This window comes from Acomys minous, assembly GCF_964271855.1.
Source record: "Acomys minous genome assembly, chromosome: 4".
In the NCBI taxonomy this organism is placed as follows: Eukaryota; Metazoa; Chordata; class Mammalia; order Rodentia; family Muridae; genus Acomys; species Acomys minous.
In genome coordinates, this window is record NC_140486.1 from 22,877,571 (window position 1) to 22,900,643 (window position 23,073).

Here is a 23,073-nt window from a genome sequence, read left to right on the forward strand (position 1 = left end):
ATGAATGACTCCAAGGAAACAGTGTCATCTAGACACAACAGGACTAATACACAAACTCAAAGACTGTGACAGCAGACAAGACCCACACAGGTTCAAACCAGATAAAATCCCCGCCCTGAAAAGAAGAACTGGACACCTCTAACCGATAAGCTATTTGCAACTGACACCTGCCGGGAACGGGAAGCCAGTGTTTTTCCAATGGAGTGTCTCTGGGTGTTACAACCACACTCCAGGGCAGGCCTCATAGCCAGCACAGAACAGACACCATGTTTGTCAGAACACAGTCCAGGAATGAAGCAATGCGAGAATTCTGAATGCTTGTGGGAACGCTCAAACAAAACAAAACAAAACAACGACAAAACCCAAACAAAACAAAACGAAAAGGTAAGAGTCTTGTGACCTCAGTTTCTTCAAGACTTGGAACTGTTCTTAGAACGTGGTTTTTGTGCACCTCCCAGGTGGAGCGGATAGGAATGCGTTCACTTCAGATTATTCATTATTGCTTGCTGCTGTTATTCAATTAAATCTTTAAAGTATACTTTATATGCCTCTGGAAAAACATATTTTTGCCACGTGCAGCTTGTCCTCATGATTGTGTACAGCTTCAACTCATGAGAACTTAACTCGTGTGGCCTTTCTTAACCCTTAAGAGTATAAACTGAGGCTCTTAATAAAGTTGGCTAATGCAATGAGATTTAGTTAACCTCACTTATGGGCTCTACTCTCCACTGCCTTAGAGCAGTGACACAGTAATGTTGCATATTGAGCCTCTGCTGAAACGGCCTCTTCCTGACAAATATATAAAAAAATAACGATTCAACTTAGAGCTCATAGTTCAAAAAACTGGGTAAGGAGAAAGTAATAGGTGCCAGATGAGCAAAAAGAGTCAATCTTAGGAAAATTTTTGGCCAGTGTGCTTGGGTTTAGGTGTTAATCTCTAACAGAGACACAGAACTTGGACAGGCATGAGTCGTAACGGTCCTAGGCTTTGGGCTGAGAAGGGTACAGGAAAACTAGCCCCAGGCTCAGGGAGCCTACAAGGAACCTTATCTCTATCCAGAGATGCAAATGGAGATTCCCTAAAGGAAATAGACAGAATAAATTCACAATCCATGCTTGTATCCAAGTGAGTGTGAAGTCGACAGTTACCATAATCAGGTGGTATAAATCAAGACCAAGAAGTGACTGTAAATGTTAACCAGGACTTTAAAAGTCCCACAAGGGAAAACAATCAATCAATCAAACAAACCTGAGTGTATGTGTCTGCAAGAGTGCCTTTTCAACTAAAGCAGTCCTGGCCTCCAGGTTCTCTCAGCATGCCTCAGTTCCTACCTGTTGCAGGGCATGCCGGTACACCCTCTATGCTGAACTTCCTAGCCCAGGGTCTGGGCTTCCCTTCCCCAAGAAGCTCTTTCCTATATAATCCAAACATTCGGTCTTCCCTCTCTCCCCTTCCTTCTCCCCTTCTCTGCATGGAAGGCTCTTTCTCTCCGCCCCCACTTCTGTCCCTGTTCCCATGGCAACTTCCCTGGCCCCTCGCCTTGGGACCAGTGAACCAGCCCAAGAGCTGCATCCAATAAACCTTGCCTTTATATAATCTGGCTTGGATTGGATCATGTCTCTGGCAGAGAATGCACATAGCAGAATAATTTATCAGTGTCTTTCTTTTTCTCTGAGTGTCTCTCTTTCTCCTCATTCTCATGCTTATGCCTGTATTAAAAATATCTTTAACAACTCTTCTTTACTGTTATAAAAAAGAAGACAGTCCTGACTATACATTTTAAGCCACCCTTTTACAAAGGATTAGGAAGAAAATGCTTCTGCTATTATCATCCCATTTTTCTCTTCCTTTGTAATCCTAGTCCTAAGCAAAGGCCCAGGCAGCTGTAGCCTGTCAGGGAGACTCACTGAGGACATGGGATGAACCTCAAACTGCTCAGTTTTACCAGTCTCTTGACACGACAGCAGAAACACACAGCAGTGTGTGTAACACGCAGCCGTGAGCATGTATGAAGGGGGAGGGAGATGAGGATACTCACTGGACCGGTGATGGCTGGGTTCTGGAGTCTCGGGTCTTCCCACTGAGTGATTTTGCTATCTGAAAACATTAAAAACATGAGTGCATTAGTTCCTATCTCTTCTGCTTACAGGAACTTTAAGAAAGAACCGTTTCCTTTTCTAAAGCCCCAGGGAGAATTTAGTATTTTGGCGTTAGAAGGTAACTCTGTTGTACATAGCAAACACATATATATGATTAGTTAAAAATAATAATAATAATAAAAAGTGCAACAAAGGTAAAACCACTTCTTTGCAGGTTTGGGTGAGCAACCTGGTAAATCCGCAATTATAAACCCCTTTTCTCTCAAGGATTTATAACTTGATCTTGATCTTCAAAAGGCATAAGAAGGTTTAGCTCCCTAGGAAGTTAACACACATACAGATTTTTCTACCCTAATTGCAAATACTTCTTAAAGTTTGCTTATGATGTTGAAAAGCTGCTTTCAAGTAGGGTTTCTACACAGGGCCCACGGATAATCCGCCCCTTGTGCCTCTCGTACGCACACATAACTGAAGCAGCAAAGGTAGTCACAAAAAAGGAATTAGATGTAGCTGAGCAAGATTTCAGAGAAGGGTTCCACCTGGCAGGCTGGCTGGGCAAGACCAATTTCCTTTCTTCCAAGAGCGTGGATGTGAATAAAACTGCTTAAAGCCAACTATGTGCCATCACTGGCCCAGGGGATGCTGTAGAGTAGCCGCCTGGCTTGTGTAGGGTTTCACCTGCGTGCTTCAGGGAAGGGGCTGGAGAGATGGCTCAGAGGTTAAGAGCACTGTTTGTTCTTCCTAAAGGTGCTGAGTTCAATTCCCAGCAGCCACATGGTGGCTCACAACCATCTATAACGAGATCTAGTGTCCTCTTCCGGCATGCGGGCAGAATATTGTATAAATAATAAATCTTTTAAAAAATGCTTCAGAGAGGCCTGCATGTGTGACATCAGGTGGAGGTGTGTTTAGGGGACTCAGGTGGAAAAGGTATGAAGGGGGCAGGTTGGGGTTGGACAGGTTACTAATAACTTGAAAAGAAAGAGAGCAAAAGCTCAAGGGGTGGGGGTATGTTTCTCTGAGACCTGACCCTGTTCACTCTTAGCCTGCTAATAAGCTGGTGGTAGCTCACGGATTCATTCAACTTTAACAAGCACCTCAGTTAGTTTTTAAGACTCTGATGTTATTAACTTCATGAAAACAGAGCCATTGTTAACAGAACTGCTCTGGGCTGGTTATGATTAAAGCAGATGACAACACATGTATGAAAATGCCATGATGAGAGCCATTATTCTGTTGTGAAAACATGGTGAAAGCAGTCTGTAGTAAACACAAGCAAACACAAAACCAACCCCTAAGACTACACATCTACAATGCTTATGTCAGTTTGGTTTGGCAGGAAAAGCACATGGCGGGTGCAGGTGGTGTTTCAGGTCGTTGAGTTGCTAAAAGGAGAAGATTATGGAAAAGCCAAAGCTGCTATTGAGGTGGCAAACAGTAAGATGATAAAGGTCACAAAACGCAGCAGGATACAGCTGGATAGGACCGTGCCTTTATATAGCAGCTTGGGTAAGAACAGTGTTGACCGGATGTTTGTCAGCAAAATAAACCAGCCTCTCCCAACACAGGATTTTTCAAATCTTCTCACCAGACCTGAATATCAGACTCCATCACTGACACCTGCACAGGGTTCCCTTAGATTCCTGAGCAGGTGATCACCCACAGCATGGGGTGCTCCTGTAACCTGACACTCCAGTCAGCAGCCTGGAGGATTAATACGGATGGCTGATTTGATTGAATTGAGATTAGTGAAGCAAACCTCTGGGTGTGTCTGCAAGGGCTTTTCCAGACAGGATTAAATGGCGGGGTGGGGGTGGGGTGGGGGTGGGGGTGGGGGTGAGGGTGTTTGCCTGAAAGTGGACAGCTCTATCATACATGCTGGGTGCTAGGATAGATGAAAACTGACAGTGGCCATCAGCTGAGACATCTGTCACTCTCTTCCTGTCTGCTGTGATGAATAGCCTTCTCCCTATTTGTCTACCACCAAGATGGTCCAGAATCATTGGGGCAAATGACTGGGGGACTAGGTAGACCGCTGAAAACCATGAGCTAAATTAAATTCTTCCTCCTTTAAACTGCTTGCCTCAGGTGTCTGTCACAATGACAAAAGTCTGACTAACAAAAGCAGGATCATAATCTACCAGCTACCAAAATCCAAAGCCTGCCATGTCCTTGCCTGTCCTTGGTGGTCACCAAACTGGCATCACTTCTCTTCTTGCTGGATGGGACATGCATCTGTTTCCTGGACCACTCTGTGCCCTAGACTGCCAGGGCCATGGCCTCACTAGCCTCTTTCAAGATTTCCTCCACAGGTCTGCCCAAGTCTATTCTCAGGAATCCATCTGACCACTGCCCTTTGACTCGCGGAAAGACCTCTGGAGCTCCTACTGTTTGCAGAATGAATCTGAGTCCTCACAGATGCCCGTTGCCTTGGCCCAGGTGCCATGGCAGCCAGGCAAAAAGGACTGCAGTCCCTTGAGGATGGTCTAGTATGACCAGTTAAGCTCCTGTAAATGCCTACACACATACCCACAAATCACGACCGAAGGCTGTAGGGTTTTGAGGGGCAGAGCCCCACTCCCAATGTGGGAACTGTTGGCTATTATCTCATTTGTTCTAAAATTGATTTCCACCATGCCCTTAGGAGTGAATCCTGCTTAAGAGAGAGAGAGAGAAAAAAAAAGATCTGTCCTGAAGAGACCACATCCCACAAAGCCATCTTCAGCCACCATCAGGCTGAGCACTCAAAGAACAGATTCGCCTTCCAACATAATACATAAGACACCTCCTGGCACTTCCTACCAGACCTGGGCCCCTGAGGACGTGCTGGACAGTAGCCGGTCCCACGGCTCCTCTCCACGGTTGACCATGCCCCAGCATTGGACAGGAGCTTCATGCGTTGTCTTTAGAATGACGGAATGAAGCTAGCAGTGAAAACAAAGTCCTTCGCAAAAAGTCTTTCTGAGGGCTTGGAACCACGTGTGCTTCCCTGGGGCTACGGAACGTGTCTGCTGTGGAGTGTGTCAACAGGAGGACTGTTAGCCAGGGCTCTAAAAAGGAGCTTCAGAATCTCAATGCACTTTTTTCAACCTTTGAGACATTGCACTTTACCTCAAACGACAAGAAGGAAGTAATGAGAAGCCAAGCCACCTTAGGTACCACTCAACGATATAGTAACTGTGGGATCAGGTGGGGGTGGGGGGCATGGGCGGACGGATGGACACGACATGAAAATTACTGGAATTTCTCTTGTAAATTCCGTATGTGAGATCCCCCTGGCAATTACTCAGCTTCTGGGCACATCTGGCCTGTAGGAAAACTATTTTCCCCAAGAGCACTAGAGATCGCATTCTAGATACTTCTGTAACACCACCCAGAAGGAGCTCATGAGTAACTATCCAGCAAACGAATCAAGGCGCCCAAACTTGGACATCCGCTGCTTCTGAAAGCCTGCCTCTCAAGCCAACCACTGTTAACGTAGGAGATGCCTATGGCTCATGGGGTGAAAGCTGATTCCCGACCCATGGGCATGAGGGCAGCAAAGAGAGAGGGTGGATTTCTCTAGATAACTGTCTGGAAAGAGACTTCACTCTGAGGTAAGGAAACCCCTAAATCTCATCCACCAGGAGTCTACCGCTGTTTGGGGGCGTACCCACGGAGCCGAGAAAGCCTTCCAAACAGACCAAGATTCTGGACTTCACGCTCTAGCCTTTGAGGGGAAGGCTGGTCTCACGGGCAGGGATGCCTTTATGGTCGTCCACAGGGCAAAGCTCGGTAAATTATAGAGAAGTGTCCTTAGTGGCATTAACATTAAGAGTGTAACCTCTTTCCTGTTTTAGAAAACTCTCAGAGTTCGGAATAAACAGTATCCTGTGGGAAAGTAATGCGTGCACATACACGGGGAGCACTCATGGTGACAGTGTACTGTACGCTCACAGAACAGTGCTGGAGAGTACACAACTCATACTTTTTCTAATGTAGGCCTATGTATCTTGAAATTATCTGATTTAAGTCCAAGGGTGGCCCTGCACCCTAACTATTCTGAGTTTTGTCTGGGCCTTCTCACTGGCTTTAAACCCACTAAGCCTCACGGCTGAGGGGGTTACTTCTTGTTGAACTAGTGACACTCAGAGGAGCTAGCCTTCCTCCCCCGAGATGGCTACCGGCCTGTGTATGAGACCACCCGGCCCAGGAGCGGCTTCCCAGCAAAGGCTCATCAATACCCTCTGTTTGGTTATCAAAACCTGAGATCTGGAGCTCACTTCCTGCTTATGAACTAAATGAAAAGCCAGAACAAAGTACTGTCAACTGCATAGGGACTTGCACACACACACACACACACACACACACACACACACACACACACACACACACACATATTCTCTCTCTCTCTGTCTGTCTCTCTCTCTCTCCAAAAAGTTTTAGGGCTACAGGAATATAATTCCATGAAGAACAAGCCATCTGAAAACAAACACAAGACCAAAATCTCCCTTAACCCTCCAAAACCAACTCCCTGGCTAAAAGCAAACATGTATTAGTTTAACTTTTAGATGAAAGGAGTGGGTGCTAAAGCAAGTCCCCTCAGCAATTGTAGTACTAAGGTTTCAGGAAAACAGCTACATATATCATTAGTGCGCCGGGTGCCAGGGAACATGCCGTGATAGAAAATAAGGTCAGAGCAAGCATCTCTGAAGGCAGTGTTTTGAAAGCATATGCAGCTGGAAACACTGCTCAAGTGGATTCATTTTTTTTTTCTTGTAAAGACTAAGTCATTACTTCTAATCTTATTTTCTATTTCCAGAGTGTATTTATTTATTAAAAGCGCAAATATCAAAGGACCGTCAAAAACAACAACCAAAAAAAAAATTTTTTTTTTCAGTTATAAAAAAGTTAATAGGCCACAAGATCAAGTTGTGTGAAAGCTTGGGCTGCTTTGACGCAAGCTTAGGGTGAAGGCACAGTACCGTATAAGGGCACTGATTCTCTCGTTTCACTCTCTCCACAAAACACCTGGCTGCCTGGACAGGGAGGGAGTAAAATGACAAGGCTTCACCGTCACATCTGTGTCACCCGCTCCCCTTCCAGCTCCCTGCCACACCTGTGGGCTCGGTGGCGGGGGGTCTACTTACTATGGTCAATGTAAAATGTGCGGCCGTCCAAGTGGATCCTTTCTTCCCAACCGGGCTGGCATCCGGGAAAGGAGGGGGAGAGAGAACACAGACACAGGTTAGCAGTTCCCAAATCCAAGGGGACACCGAAAAGTCCGGGAGGCTTCATTCTTTACTCTTCTCTGCTAGGGACATCTTTACACTGGGAATGTTCCAAATGATGAGGCTAACTCAGGGGGCGGGGCTATCAAGTCGCACAGGACCAAGTGTGTCACAGGCTTTCGCCATATGAAGGACCAGAACTGGGTTTGTTTCCCAGCACCCCCATGGTGTCTCAAAGCCATCCACAGTGCCAGTTCCAGGGAACCTGATGCCTTCTTCTGACTTTTTTGTGGCATACGCATAGTGTATACACATGCATTCAGGCAAGACACATAAAAAAATAAATCTAAGAAATAGTTTTAAAAGATTTCATCATGAAGAGTTCATTTAGTTAAAATGCCTACTGTGTACTTCATGGAAGGAGGAACAGCACACACTGGCAGAGTAACCCAGTGCTCCCTTCCTCTGCTTCCGTTATGTGGGTGTACATACACGCAGGTACATGCGCACAAGTGTGGAGATGGGTGTGGAGGTCTGAGGCTGATGTCTGGTGTCATCCTTGGTTGTTCTCTATCCTAACAAGGAAAGGCCTCTTGCAGAGCCTGGAGCTTTCCTTTTCAGCTGGTCTGCTAGCCAGCTTGTTCTGGGGAGTGTCTTTCTGCGGGGGGGGGAGGGGGGGCCCTCCCCACCTACAGAGCTTACAGGAAGGATGCCACACCCACTCGTGGGGCTTTGATGTGGACTCTGGGGATCTGAACTCCAGATCTCACTCTTTCACAGTCATGGCTTTACCTGCTGAGTCACAGCCCCAACATCTGTGTACACCTAAAGATGGCAATGTCATCTGATGTCACATGTGCCTGTTTTGTATGTGCACATATTTGTGCAGGCATACATGCCCATGTGTGTGGACGTCTGAGGAGGACACTGGGTGTCCTGTTCATACTCCACCCTTTACTTTGTCACAGGGTCTTTCTTTTACTGAGCTTAGAGTTAGTCTAGTAAGCAGCAAGCTCCAGTGATCCTCCAGTCTGCCCAGTGTTGTAGTACCAGGGGCTACAAGTGTTCATGTCTAGCATTTCATGTGGAAATTCAAACTCAGATCCTAATGCTTGTGCACGGAGCATTCTTTTACACCAAGCCATCTCCCCAGCCTAAGAGATTTTCTTATTAAAATAAATAAATAAATAAAAGGGCTCTTATCCTTGGAAAATAAAAACAATTCCCATTTAAAAACAGTTTGTCAGCCAGTCGTGGTGGTGCACACCTTTTATCCCAGCACTTGGGAGGCAGAGACAAGCGGATCGCTGTGAGTTCGAGGCCAACCTTGTCTACAAAGTGAGTCTAGAACAGCCAAGACTACACAGAGAAACCCTGTCTCAGAAAACCAAAATAAAACAAACAAACAAACAAAAAACCCAGTTTGTTGGAGGTTGGGTGTAGGGGTGCATGTCTGCTATCCTAGCACCTGAGAAGAGGAAGGCGGTTTGAGTTCTAGGCTGTCCAAAAAATAATACTATAACGCCAAATCAAAACCAAACCAAAGCCAACCCTGTCTCAGCATCTCCGGGCTTTTCTATGCAGGGTGGGCTGTTGAAGAAGGCAGATGGTAAAAGCTTCATCCCAAACCCAGTACAGACCAAATTATGCCATGTTCCCAAAGTGGAACACAATTTCAAGACAAAACAAAAATCAAAACACTCCCCACCAGGTTTATAAAGAGTGTTCCACAACAAAGTGAAAAAATCATTTGAAAAAAAAAAAACAAAAAACAAAACCAAAGCTGTACAGGTTAAGTGACATAGAGAAACTTCCTGTGTCTTTTCTTTCCACAGTATTTTCATGGCTTTTGAGCTTATGACGTCAGCAATATGGCTGGAGCTCAGCAGTTGCTAGGTTACAAAATAAATGGCGTGCTGCTTAAAATGGCACCTGCAGTGTACACTTCTTACACGGACGAACTTCTATTAATGGCTAGTAATTAAAAGCCATCTTTTCCACATACTGGTATTGCTTATACTATAATGTACCTTTCAAAGTGCCCAAACATTTAGCCCTTCTAAGGAACGCTGACCAACGGACCCAGAGAGCCTGGGGAGATGCACAGGCCTCTCCATGACCGCTCAGAGGATGCGCACACACTTTAGACCATTTCATGTCTCTGTGGTATACTCACAGGAAGCGGGCCCAGGTCATTGGGGTTTAAAGATGCTTTTGACCGCATATGTACTGGAAATTTCAGGCGTGGATCTTCCTGCAGGAAAGATGTACACGGCAGCTGTTAAGAGGGACTCCCCGCGTGTGCTCATTGGTACCTCCCCTTCCTTCATGTTTCCCTGGTAGAGGAAGCCTTGCTACCAGGTCTCAGCAAAATAGAACAAAGACTTTAGTGAGAGGTGAACTGCTTCCCCAGGGCTTGGAGAAGGTTAAGGGAGAAAGGCAACCAGATCGGAGGACGCAGGTCTGTCCTCCAGAAAGAGAGAGGGGGTGAGTGTTCACAGTCCCTAAATACTGACCCTTGGAGAATGGCATTTCTTACTACTTGGGTGTCCTCGACTCCTTCTGAAATCTGTCTGACCAGACGGGAGTCAACGTGCTACTCCAGAGACAGCCTGCTTCATCATATGAAATCATACGTGTGGTAGCAGGCCCCTTGAATGAGACTACTGACTGAGTTCTGATGATTAGGTTCTCACTTGTGTCTTAACATGAGACTTGGGAAGAACTTAAAAGATAGGCTGCTAAGAGGCCGGAGAAAAATCAGTGAAAGAGAATCTTTGGTCATGCTTTATCATTTGCAATGAATAGTTAAGAAATCTTGCAACATCCCTTGTCTGTTTCTTTCTTTTTTAATTAAAAAAAATTTTTGTTTTAATATCCTTGTTTCTTTAGATGAGGAAAACAGGTCCCAGTTTCCCAAAATGATTTGCCCAAAGAAGAGGATCCAGAGCTGGGAGTTGCCTCTCACGTAGAGCCAACTAGAAGGTGATGGGACTAGAGAACTCAAAGTCTTTAACCAGAAAAGATTAGAAAACAAATAAAACTCAGAGTGATACCCAGTCAACCAGAACCACAGCATCAACCCAGGTAAAAGCAAACCGTTGAGACATCTGACACCAGCGCCATCCCATCAGAGCAAATAAAGGCTGCGCTGCTGCCAAATTACCGAAAAGGTTGACTGCTTCACCAATTGCCCAGCTCAACAGTGAAAGCCAGGGGCACTGGATTATAACAAAGTGAGTGGTTGGGGAAAAACGGCAAGAATAAATAGGAGCACAAATGGTGCAAGCAGTTCCATTTCCTGGAAGCGAGGGGCAGATTTTAATTGAAGACATAAATTGTAGCACTTCGTGATGAATGCTGACCCTCAGGCTAATGCATCTTTCAAAAGGCTGAGATGTAGTATTTCCAGTATTCTGTAGCACTCAGCAGCACATGGGGTTAATGCCAAGTTTAGGGTTTGGAGAGGCCAAGAAGCTGATGATCAGGATGCCACTTGGAGGGGGCTCACTGGACAGAAGACTTAAATGCACTCCACCAAAGCTACTCACTTGGTGGTAACTCTGGGCTGGGACAAGTAGTACCACACCTGCCAGGGTCCCTTGAAACCCCAGGATGCAGATGACCAAGTCAGGTTTACAGAAAGCCCAGGATGTCTATTAGGAGCGAGGGATTCTGGGTGCTTTAACAGGACAAGACAGCCATGGAGTGAAGTCAACTGTGCAAGGCAATTGGTTCCGTTGGCCACAGAGTAGGAAAATGAAAGATACTAAGAGAAATGAAAAGTGCCAGGACCTGGGGGGAGCGGAAAGAAGCCATAGTGTTAAATAAGCTCAGCTTTGCAGGTCCGCTAATGTGGCTTTGTAGGGAAACCAGACTTCAGAGCATGCGTAGGCCAAAGAGTCATATTTTATTGTAGTAGGAGCAGTCAAGAAAAAAAAATGGTTGCAGCTGCCAGCAGTTCACTTGTGAGGAATGTGTGGCGGCAGCTACTGAAGCTACTGTCCCTTGGACAACCCAAAGAGGTAGGCATCTCTGTAGCTGAAGGACAAGTGACAACATGGCGGCTAAGGTCTGATAACACTTAGGGACAATACTGGAATAATGGTAAGATGGAACACTAATGAAGTCTTCAGTGACAAGAATATCAGTTAAGTAGAGAAAATACACCTGGCTGTTTCTCCATTTCTTCTGGGTAGATGTGTGTGTGTGTGTGTGTGTGTGTGTGTGTGTGTGTGTGTGTGTGTGTGTGTAATAAGGTCTTCCTAATTAAAAACAAAACACCCAAAAAACAAAAACCAAATGTTAAATGTGCTTTTTCCCTTTATTCTCAGCAACCACACCTAGGTTCCAATTTCTTTTGTCGGTGTGCACTTGGGTAGCTGTAATTTACCTTCAGATATAAGGTCTGTTGTAAGAACAGGCCAATTCCTTGTCCTGTGAAAGGCATCAATATATGAACACACATGCTTTTAGCTGCTCTTTTAACAAGGGGGAATGAAGAAAGCTGAGGTCTCTAGTGACTCCCAGCATGCACTGGCTGCTGGTGAGGCCAAAGCTATCATTATTACTTTAAAAAAATGTGGTCAGATTTAATTCCAGCTGGACTGCTGGCACACGGCCCTCATCACCTGCGTGAATAAAGGCTGTGCACAGTAGATATGCTTCCACTGACCTTCACTGTCCTGTGCTTATAAAGGGGCTGCTGGCCTGAGCTCTCACATGCTTCCACTGAGGTTCAAGAACCAACCGTAAGGATGAAGGGGGAAGAAATGGTACTTTCACTGTCCTTGGTTTGCCGTTATCAGTTGTTTCTCCTTTTTCTGTTATGACACTCACATCTAAGAAGTGTGTGCTGCCCTGCCACTGTGCCTCACATGCCTGAATTAAGGAATTGTCTTTTCTGTTTCCGCCTTCCCCCTCCCTTTGTCAAGACAGACATGCAACTCTGAATCTGGTTTTTTACAAAGTGGATGCTGCACGGTGCCTCTGTTTGGATGGGATGACACAGCTGTATCAGCACACGGGCCTGCTGAGGAAGGGAGGGAACTAGAGAGATTTCCAGTTGTTGTTTAAGACTTTTCAACGGCAGCAGCAAATGAAGTGCTTTAATAAATTAAATGTTCAAATGAGTGAATCAGTCAACAGCAAGAAACTAGGTAAAAAGAGACAACTGGGTAATTAAAAGCAGGTTTCACTTGGCACCGGTGCCAGCAATAAATCAAGCCAGTGCTATTTAAAAGCAAACCTGCCCAGCTGCACTTACACTGCAGCTGGGGCGTGAAAGGCTGTGAAAAGGTTAGGGGATTTGATTACTCAGCTAGTTCACATTACTAAAATCATAGCTTATGTTGGCAAGCCACAGTGGCTCCATTCACTAATCCTCTGACTTTTATGATATGTATCCCCTATCTCTTGAGCTCTGGTTTCTGGCTAAGGGTTTGGAACCCCAGCAGCGCTTTGGAAAATGGAAACACCAGATGGACAGCAGGGGTTCTGTATCAGTGGCAAAAAACCAAAAATTAAGAAATTAAAAAGGCCCCCAACCCATCTCCATGGTTCTCTTTGCCAAAGAGCTGCTCTCCTCTTAGCTGGCCCACAAGCCTGTAATACTATCTCTCCACTCCAAGGTGAGTCAAACAAACCTCCATGTCATTCTATGCCTCACAAGTAGTTATCAGTTTACCAAATGAATGTCATCAGATCTTGATGGTAAGGCCCTTGGCAGGTAAGTAAATTCCTTTTCTGCAAAACAGGAAAGGGCCCCCGAGAATGGTTTGGTTCTCGCTCGTGGGTGTCTGGAAATGCAAGTGCAGTTTTGATCTTCGGCATATTGGAAGGGGGAAGGTGGTCATTAGCTTTCAGCGGTAGGAGTCACATCCCACAGAGGAAGGCACAGGGCCGCCCCAGCTGCCAAGAATGCCCTTGTGAGGACATGCTGCCCCTCAGTCCACAGGACCTCAGAGAGCACACTGCCCTCTAGACCAATTCTCAAGGGATTGAATTAACATTCCACCACAGACTGAGTGTAAACGATAGCCAGGGTCACCTTGGCCGAAGCCTTTTCCTTAACGTAATACCGCTGTCCCCTCAACTGGACAGTCACCACAGCTAGAAATGGGAGCCTGGGAGTACACGTGCCCAGCGGATCCAAGATGGAAGATTGATCCAGGGGGAAACTCATGTCGGTTCTGAGCAAGAGGCACAAACGCTGGGAGGGCAACGTCAACCCGTGCGCTTCCTCTACACAGATTAGACAGGCAGAAAAACGAAACAGGAAACCAGAGAAGCAAATTCGGCTGGATTACAGGGCTAGGGACTGTGCGATAGAGGAACACTGACTTCTAGAAGTGCTCTGTGCTGCCTTGGAAAAGCTGGCTCTGACGAGGCTGAGGAAACGAAGCCAACAGGGGGACACAGAGCCGCCTGTTCACCGTGGCTTCATCTCATTTCTCCAAGGGCAACATATAGGATCTTTCACATGTGTGACTCGAGAAAGATCAGCCCGGCAGGAAAATCAGCTTTGTGAAAAACATTCACTGGGAAGAACAGTCAGATCGTCAGTTAATGTGGGCAATCTTTTAATCCATGAAGAAAGGAAGGAAAATGTAACACAGACATCCAAGTGCTGATCTGAAATGCCTGCCCACTAGAGCGAAAATGCCTTGGCTTGAAAAGGGTGTGTGGCAAAAAGAGACAGGGAAAAAAACATTAGTTTTAAACATTACCCCTCCGAATACAATTACTAATGGCATGAGATGCGTTCTAATAAAGTCAAAAGGCTAGTAACACGAAGGCTACCCTCCCCACCCCCAAATGGAACAAATTATTAAAACCAGAGCTATCCAGCACTGCCAAGCTGGTACACCACCCCAGTGGCCAGCAGCTGTGCCTGAGCATCTGGGGCGCCCACCAGCCCTTCAGGACACTTGCTTCAGAGTCGGTGATGAAACTCCTCTACAAGGACCATACGGATTGAGTCAGAAAGGACAAGAACTCCCCGGAGCTCACGGTGAAAACGGCGCCAAATAAAAGCATCAGCCTTACCCATGTTGTAGTCTTTGTGTTATGGTCAATGAAGAAGGGTCGGCCGTTTGGCGCTATCCTCATCTCCCAGCCTGGTGGCAGGAAGCTCTGTGTGACTTTGTGTTGTGGTTTGGGGGAGTTGTAAGGTGACGGCTGAGGGGACTGTGGGTTGGAAAGGGTATCTTTCACAGCGCGGCGTATGGGTGAGTCCTTGGCACCCTAAGGAACAATAACGAGTGTTAGAGCTCTTCACCGCGTGCCAATCCAACAAGCCACAACGCAGCTGCTCCCGCAGAAAGCTTTTCCTCGGAGACCGATGAGGGAGAGGCTTCCCCAAACCCCCATTTCTCCATTTACTTTCAAACCAACCCCAACTTTATGCTTTCTATTGGTTAGATGTGCAACAGTACCAAGGATGATTAGCCACAGTTCTTTGCCAATCATGCCTGCCCCCACCCCCCAACCCTGCAAAAACAAAAACAAAACAAAAAAAATATATATATACACCATTTTATGGGTGGAGATTTCAGAGCAGAACAAGACAAGCCCTTGCTCTCAAAGAGCCCACAGTCTAATGAACACACTGCCAGGTTTTAGAGCCCGGAAGGAGACCTCCATTGGTAGAGGCAGACACATGGAATGACAGTCGTTTCCCCACATTCCCAACAGTCTAGAAGTGCTGTCACCCACCCCCTGCTGTGCAGGAGCTTGCCTCCCGGTACTTTAATTATTTATTTGTTTATTCTCTGGCTTTTCTGAGGGTCTGCCAGTTGTGATGGTCAGGGCTGCCACTTTTAATACACAACAAGTAGAGCGCACAAGCAGATGTCCAGCGATGACTTGAGAGATGGAAATACACATCAGAAACATGTACCCGCACAACGGAAGACCCCTTACAGTCAAAGGAAAAAAAAAATGAACAAAGCAATAACTAGGTTATAAAACTCAACAGAAGCTTCGCTACTCAGAAGAAGTATGAGTCCTGATGAGGTTAACAGGCAGGAAGGGGCAGACACAACAGGAACGGGTACAGGTTCGGCCGAGAGGGCGCCCGTCACCGCGCACAGCACCAGCCAAACGAGAATGAAGATTACGATGGATTCCAGAATGTTAGCTGGGCGAGACACAGAAGCGCGTAGGCGGTGTGCACAGAGCAGGCTTCCCCACCAACACCTGACCACCCAATGCGGAGCTGCCTGAGAAAGTCCAGTGTGGAGAGAAGAAAGAATGAGTAGAAGCCACAGGACAGAGAGAGATGGCCCTGGGCAGACGAGGCGAGGCGGCCTTCTCACCTCCAGGGGGGCAGATAAAGTTACGGTCGGCGAGCTGAGACTACGAGGCCGGCGGATCTGAGGCTCCGCTAGGTGGTTGTTACTGTTTGTGGCTGATCCGGAGGCGCCATCTTCTGCAAGCTATTTCGGAGGCAAAAACAAGTTAGCTTTGTAGGAGGATCTCCCTGTGTGCGATTAGGAGCGTGAGCCCCAACAGCAACCACACGCACGGCCATAATAAGAGGTGTGGCCTGTTTGAAGCATGGGGGAAATAGGTAAGCCTAATATTGGGGCCAAAGACGGGGAGACACATTCAAGAGGGAAAAAAAAAAACCCTAATCACTGGCGATATAAAACTAGCCTTGGATTAAAAAAGACATGTGGGAGTGGGGAAGGGAGCTATCCACTGTCAGAAGCTCACTTTCTCAAAGTATTTTTGTGTCACATTAAAATACATGTCTCTAAGGACCAAAGTCTTCCTCAGGCAAATATTCTACTGAGAGCAACACATGTCTTTGGTGAGAACTTGCCTTAAACACAGAGCCTTCCTAACAGGACACGGACACCAGGTCAGGATGCCGTCAGTACATCCTGGCTGCTAAGGTCCTTGAGTCTAGGATGGATGGTGATCTTCGTACCTGCATTATTGGTCGAGTCCAAGTTGTAGTTCGATTGTTATGATTGACATAGTATGTGCGTCCCTTAGCATCTTTTCTTTCTTCCCAGCCTGAAGGCAGGCCCGGCGTGGTATGTACATAGGCCACTGATGGCTGTGCAAGAAATTAGTATTATTTAACAACTAGGATTTGTCTTTCTGACCAGTTTAATAAAGTAACATATACCCGGAAATTATATTTCTCTGGGCGAGGTAAGTTAATGCTGTTTGTACAGGAAAAACAAAACTAAGACCAAAATCAACCCCACGCCGCAACCTCCCCCCCCCCAAAAAAAAAACCAGACAAAACCAAACCCACAACCTACAAACAAAGAGTATCTGGAAGTCAGAACAGACTGACTCTAGGGGCTTCAACTGTCTTGTGAGACAGAAGGAATCCACACTCTCAAGTCTTAAATACACAGACATTACTAAAGTGTCTGTCAATAAAGAGAACGTGTCATAACCTGGTCCAGTTGCTAAGGTTCGCTGCTAAACCACATAGCTCAAAAGAGAATCCCAAGCTGCCTATTGCCTATGCCCACAAAAGGAATGCTGTAGACACTTCTGGACAGATGGCCACCCACCCAACACATGCTCAGGACAGGTCTTCCTGAGGCCCAGCGCACACAAACATTAAGGAGCAAAATGTGACACACACGGAGCCACTCCTCTGACTTGCACTCCTGTTTGGGGACATGATCTCAAGGAACGCCATCATGTCTATCATCGCCCCAGTCCCGGAGGTCCCCTAGTCCCCTAGTGAAGGCCTCCCATGGAGCCTCATATTAGAGGCTGCGTTTATAGCAGTGTAATACCATAGAGTACATCCCTCCCACAGCCTGCAGCGTCTAGTTTAGACTATAAGTGGATAGTACAAATTACATCTTTTTCCCCCCCCCTGCGAGAAAGGGTTTCTCTGCGTAGCCTTGGCTATCCTGGAACTCACTCTGTAGACCAGGCTGGCCTCGAGCTCAGAGATCTGCCTGCCCCTGCCTCCCGAGTGTGCTGGGATCAAAGGTGTGCGCCACCACACCCAGCCTGAATTCCACCTCTTAATATAACAATTACTGAGGCTTGAGCTTGCTTAAGAAGCAACCTGAGAAATGCAGTCTGGGTGACCAGGCTCTTGAATATGCAAGGTGGCTGAATGACTGGCAGCAAAGGGAATGCCTGGGGATAGCCCTAGCCTAGGAATGCCTGCATCCTTGGTACTGTATCATGCACTTGTGTTGGGGAAGCAATGCTTTCAGAAAGATGCTCAGAAAGACAGCACCTACCAAGGCCACCAAGACTTCTGGGAGGTATAGGAACAGAAACCCTATTGCTATGGGCGCTGCCTTTCCCAGTGGGGTCTTCTTCTCCCACTAGCCCTTTAAGTACCTCAGCCAATGCTGCTTCTTGGAATTAGGTTGTTCATGTGACTCTTCTCTTACTCCGCCTTCTTTCTGTCCTGTCCTAGCTTCCCTGCTCGCTACTAGCTGGTTTGGTGAAGGTCACAGCCACAGAGCCCTCAGTGGCCCTGGAGCCCCGGATTAGAGGAAGAAAAGACATGTATGTGGCATTTACTGAGGACTGTGACTGTGACCATGTCCCAGGCCTACCAGCACACTCCAGAACAATTAACCTGAAAACTAATCAGGAAGCAGCTGACTCAGCGGTTATTTCCTAAACAGTGTTTATCAGGCAAGGGGAGGGAATGTGTAAGGAACCTTCCTGCTGGAAATGCAGCTCCCAGCTCCTTGGCATTTTTTCCAGATAAGTCCTAAAGGATGAGGGGATTTGAAGAACAGCTAGCCACAGCATCCGGGAGCCAGACAACCACCAACTCAGAGATGTAAGGCTTTTATGGCCATGAGAGACAGACCAAATGGGCCACAGCCTAAACAGAGAACACCAGCAACAAAGGACTTTCATCTAGACTGGCCAGAAGCCTTGTCTAATGTACTACCATCTGAGAACATAGTCAATAATTTGGGCAAAAGACATATGACCATGCTTTAACTACATGGAATATTAAGCGGCCCTTGCTGTTTTTCTCCTTTCTCGAAGAGTTATGCCTTAAGGAGAGGCACTTTGACATGTTCTCAGAAAACTCACTTCTAGAAACACTGAGACGTGACCAAACAAACAGTGACATTCCTGGAATAGATAATTTCGAAGCTACTGGCAAACTTAATGACCTAGATGTGTCATAATCTCAGAACTGTGAGCTGCAAGAACTTCCTGCCCCCAGGTCATACACAGCGATCTACAGTTAACAGGACTAGTTACACGAAGGAGGATGGGGGAGAGCAGAGAGAATACTGAATTTGTCTGAAACGACCACTCTCCCTTCTGCTGGGAATGGAATGAGCAACCGGTAATTTAGTTGCATCTATGCAAGATGCTGTTATCGAAATATTTCTTGACAGTGCCCTCTCAAAATGAGCATGCAGAACAACTCGTGTGGGTGATAACATTTATTACTAAAACATGTCCATCCAGGGCACATGACCACCAATGACAAGACTCAGCTTCTCAGGTAGCTCCGTGAAAGAGGCACAGGCTTGGGGCCAAATGATTAGAGTGTCATTACTCTATGTGAGTGACAGTATGCTTCAGACTGTCTCAAGGAACAAGGTAGGCAAACCCAAACATAAGCTGAACTTAACATTTCAGCTTTGATCCATAACCAAATATACTGCTGAGTTTTAGGATTCCAAAGAGGCATTCACTACAGCCTCATGGTGGCTGTGTTCCACTCACTACAGTGAAGAGCCATGTTATACTGAAACTGAGAGTCTGACTACCCTTTGACACTGGCCATCACAGAGTCTCCACGACTCACCCAGACCCTGCCATAGTGGTGTCTCAGGATATTTTTAGAATCTCTTCAGTGAAGATCAAAGGACTGCTCTCTCGCTCTTTCTATGTGAAAGCGAGAGCCCTGGTGTAGCCTGTAAGAAAGTGACGCTGGTGTCCAGGCTTTTGCCATAAATCAGAACGTCATGATTCCTCGGATGAGGATCAGCACTTTATCATAGTGCAGGGACAATTTCTACATGGAAGGATGGTTACCACAACACAGTGGATGGTGTGGGAGTGCCAGTCAACATGGGAAATGTGGTGTACTTCCACCACCGAATGTTAAATGATTATTAACTTAGCTGAGAAAAATCAACCTAAGTTAAAAATAGCTTTCTGAGCATTATGTATACAACATCATGCTGTCCCCTCCCCTTGACCTTAAATAAAACAAAACAGGGCCTGTGTTTATGACTGCAGCACATGCATGCTTGGGAGGGCACCGGGAACAGTGAGGTAATATTTTACAGGGAATTTCTGCCTGGTATATGCCTTAAAGAGAAGGTCAAAGGGACAAACCATGCTGGGGGGACAGATGGAAAATAGAGAGCATGGGAGGGGGTTGGACTTGGTCCTTCCACACTTATCGAGGTACTGAGAAAGAACGGCATATCAGGGTGGGAGAATTATTTAGAATCTACCACTACCAACTCTTCAAAAACAAAAGACTAAATCAAATCAAAGGCCGAAGTCACTGACGGAAGAGAAGACAAGCAAGAAGATGGCATGAAAAGGGCAGATCCAGAGCCACATGAATTTTCCATCACATGGGTGACCTTGTCCAGCTGGGTGACTTTTTACCATAGTCTGGTACTACAGCAGTTCAGTTTGCTCTGTCATCTGCTATCTCTAGTCACCACAACACTCCAAAGCTGTAAGCAGGTTGCAAATCCAATTAAATGCAACAACAGGTGATACAGTAAGGGGACGCTTATGGGTATAACGAGACAAAACCATCCCATGGGACCGGCCGTCTTGCTGCTCCACTACTCTCACAGAGATTACCAGCACACAGTAGGAAATCAACTAGCTCATGGCAGACTTCTTGGAATTCTGCTGGAGGAGGAGCCTGGCACTCCAGTTGTTAGGTTAGCCACAGTGGCTTATGCTGTGCTCACTGCACCGACTGCTAATCTGCGTTTCCTCTGTGTAACACAGAGGGCTAAACATCCTTCAGGAAACCAGTTATTGTGTAGCCAGTTAAAGTTATTCACAAATAATAGTTCTTCAAATAGTCACCTGAGCTCAAAACAACCAAATACAGGCAGGCTGGCCTGACTTCAAGAATCAAGTAGAACACAACGAAAATAACCAGGCAAATATAAGTTATATATAAGCACGGATACTATTGATCAAAATAAGAAAATAATAAGAACAATAGTAGATACTTTCATTGGCGATACAGAAAATCTGCTTCCTTTAAAAAAAAAAAACGTGGCATGGGAAAGGGAGGAGCATAGTGCATCTTGCACATCTGGACACACATACACAGCCCCAAAGAATTCCTATGGCTTCTCTAGCTTAGCCAAGCATTTGACAGTGAGAGAATGCTCACCATGAACAAAGACTCAGAGCTATATTGGAAGTGCTCGAATCAAGCGCTTGACCAGGCTTGACAGGCCCTTCCAACCTAATTACACATGGTTAAAAATGACTTCATTTTACCCCGTACCTTTGAAGAACTTAAAACGATGAATTTAAGATAAGGAACGAACGTGTCCCTGTGCCACATAGAAACTGACCTTATTTGAAAATGGGAGGGAACATATTCATCCCAATCAAAACAGTAAACCACCCCCACAGACTTTCACCATCAGTGTCTGATAACTGCGTGGTCATTACCGTTGATTCCTCACCACCCGTGACAGTTGACGAACGCGCTCGCCTACTTGGGGTGCTGGGCTGTTAAATGATAATGTACATCAGTAACATGTATTTTAGGGGGCCGCCCAGTGCTCTGTGAATCAGCAATCACTGCTGTGGCAATGCTGTGGCAGGTGACATATGAGATCAGTATCCCCAACACCTGCCTTGTCCAAATGAAGCTGAGCACGCACCAGTGACCAGCAGCCAAGAGAGAAGGTAGCATGTGCCCTCTCTGTACTACTACGTCACCCCAAAGAAGCTCAGGCTGCACCCTGGATGGGGTGACTAACAGAGGCTTCAAATGGGATGCTTTGTGCTCCACGGTCCAAAACTTAGCAGATTCTTATATCTGCAAAGGCCACTGGTAGTCAATGCATGCACAGTATCTTAAGGACAAGGGGAGAATCAGTTTCCAGGCAAAGGGACTCTGTGGCAAATAAAACTGATACTGATTTTGAAGAGAGAGAGAGAGAGTAATTGATTTCTACAGGCAAATCACAGAATCATTAGGTTGAAAAGGGTCCCCACCAGTTCATCGCAGTCTACTGCTCTGCTTTGGGAGGTCTGTACTATATCCATCTCAGCTTGTTATGAGCCAGCATACACAGTGGACTCCACGATCAAATTTAGTATTTTGGATGGTATATATCATTTCATTTTGTAACTAAAGAAACACTAAAACCTAAGCAAAAAAAAAAAAAAATCCTTTGAAGTCAGGTAAAAATGTATGAAACAAAGAAGATAGTTTCAAAAATTTTAAATCAGAGCCAGGCATGATGACACACGTCTTTAATCCCAGCACTCAGGGAGGCAAAGGCAGGAGGACTGCTGTGAGTTCGAAGCCAGCCTGGTGTGCAAAAGCATGTTCCGGGACAGCCAGGGTTAGGCAGGGAAAACCTGTCTCAAAAAATGCCAATAAAATAAAATAAAAATAAAAGTTGGTTTCTTGTCTTCAAGTTCACACACAATGAAGCAGGTTATAAAAGGGTTTGTAAAAAAAAATGGGTATGACTGCTTATGCCTGCAATCTCAGCATGCAAGAAGGAAGAGCAGGGACTAGTGCAAGCGTGAGGCTATCCTGGAGTATATACTTAGAATTCCAGATTAGCCTGGGGTATAGACCAACTGTCTGTCTTAACGCTCCTCCTCCCCAGCAATCTCACAAAAACCAAACAAAGAAAAAGTCAAGGTCAAGCATCAAATTGAACACTTAAAATGACAGAAAATTTTCACCTCCAAAAGAAGAAACAAATTTACGTAAATTATTCCTTGCGAGGAGGCAATGCTCATCTGCCCTCCGGTTTGATATTTCCTTTAGTATGTATTGGATAAGAAAACCCCCTCTGCCATGCCCATGTGTGCTCAGACTTATTGCAGCTGTAGGAAGGAGAGAGCAAATGGCAGCTGATTCTTCATTCACGGAGCTGCCTTTACAGTGAGCACAGGCACTCTGTGGAGCTAAGAATTTAAGCCATGGGTAGTGGAAGAAAATGAGGTTGTCTCACTGGAAGAGTTCTTCCTGCTACAGAGTTTAGCCACACGGACCACAGCTGTAGCTGCTGAGTGAAGTGCAGTTTCAGTCATATAAGCGCATCAGAAATGCACCACTGAGTGAAAAACCAACGCAAGGTTTGTTTTTTTTCTTTGTTTGTTTGTTTTAGCATTTTGGAAGCTCGAAAGGCAGTTAGGATTCTGGGTTGTAAAGTCAAGAATCACTCAGCAAATTTCGAATGTCCTATTTATATGGTGAACAGATCTACATAGGAAAAACTCTTTCAGCAGCCCTGAAGATTTTTAAACCAAAGCCAAAAAAAAAAAAAAAAAAAAAAAAAAAAAGCCAGCTGAGAACTGGAAATGAGTGTTTGTTACCGGTGGTAGGTGAGCCTGCTCAGCAACGGTGTCGGTAACACTGCAGGACCGAAGCCTTGACGAGGGCTCTCTCTGCTGCGGGGAAGGAAAGATGGCAGTGTTAGGAAGACTGCTCTCAGGACGGGTTCACTTGCTCCCATGCACTACGCTTTGGCACCACTGCTTTCAGAGCATTGGCAGTTGTCCTTGCAGAGCTCTGTTTCAGCTCTCAGTGCTTTCCGGCAGACCA

General features: G+C 46.0%; 1 protein-coding gene across 9 annotated transcripts in view; it reads right to left on the minus strand.

The window, feature by feature from the left end:
- Nucleotides 1-23,073, minus strand: part of NEDD4L (NEDD4 like E3 ubiquitin protein ligase) — a 336,053-nt gene that overhangs the window by 29,589 nt on the left and 283,391 nt on the right. For 5 of the 9 annotated variants that reach the window (XM_084778010.1, XM_084778014.1, XM_084778013.1 and 2 more), the window contains 8 exons: nucleotides 22,845-22,919; nucleotides 20,952-21,011; nucleotides 16,246-16,377; nucleotides 15,629-15,748; nucleotides 14,358-14,555; nucleotides 9,487-9,564; nucleotides 7,230-7,284; nucleotides 2,040-2,098 (listed from right to left, as the gene is read on the minus strand). In XM_084778010.1, coding sequence (XP_084634136.1) covers nucleotides 2,040-2,098; nucleotides 7,230-7,284; nucleotides 9,487-9,564; nucleotides 14,358-14,555; nucleotides 15,629-15,748; nucleotides 16,246-16,377; nucleotides 20,952-21,011; nucleotides 22,845-22,919 — 777 coding nt within the window. The remainder of the gene's footprint in view (nucleotides 1-2,039; nucleotides 2,099-7,229; nucleotides 7,285-9,486; nucleotides 9,565-14,357; nucleotides 14,556-15,628; nucleotides 15,749-16,245; nucleotides 16,378-20,951; nucleotides 21,012-22,844; nucleotides 22,920-23,073) is intronic. The other 4 variants (XM_084778011.1, XM_084778008.1, XM_084778007.1 and 1 more) reach the window with 3 other exon arrangements.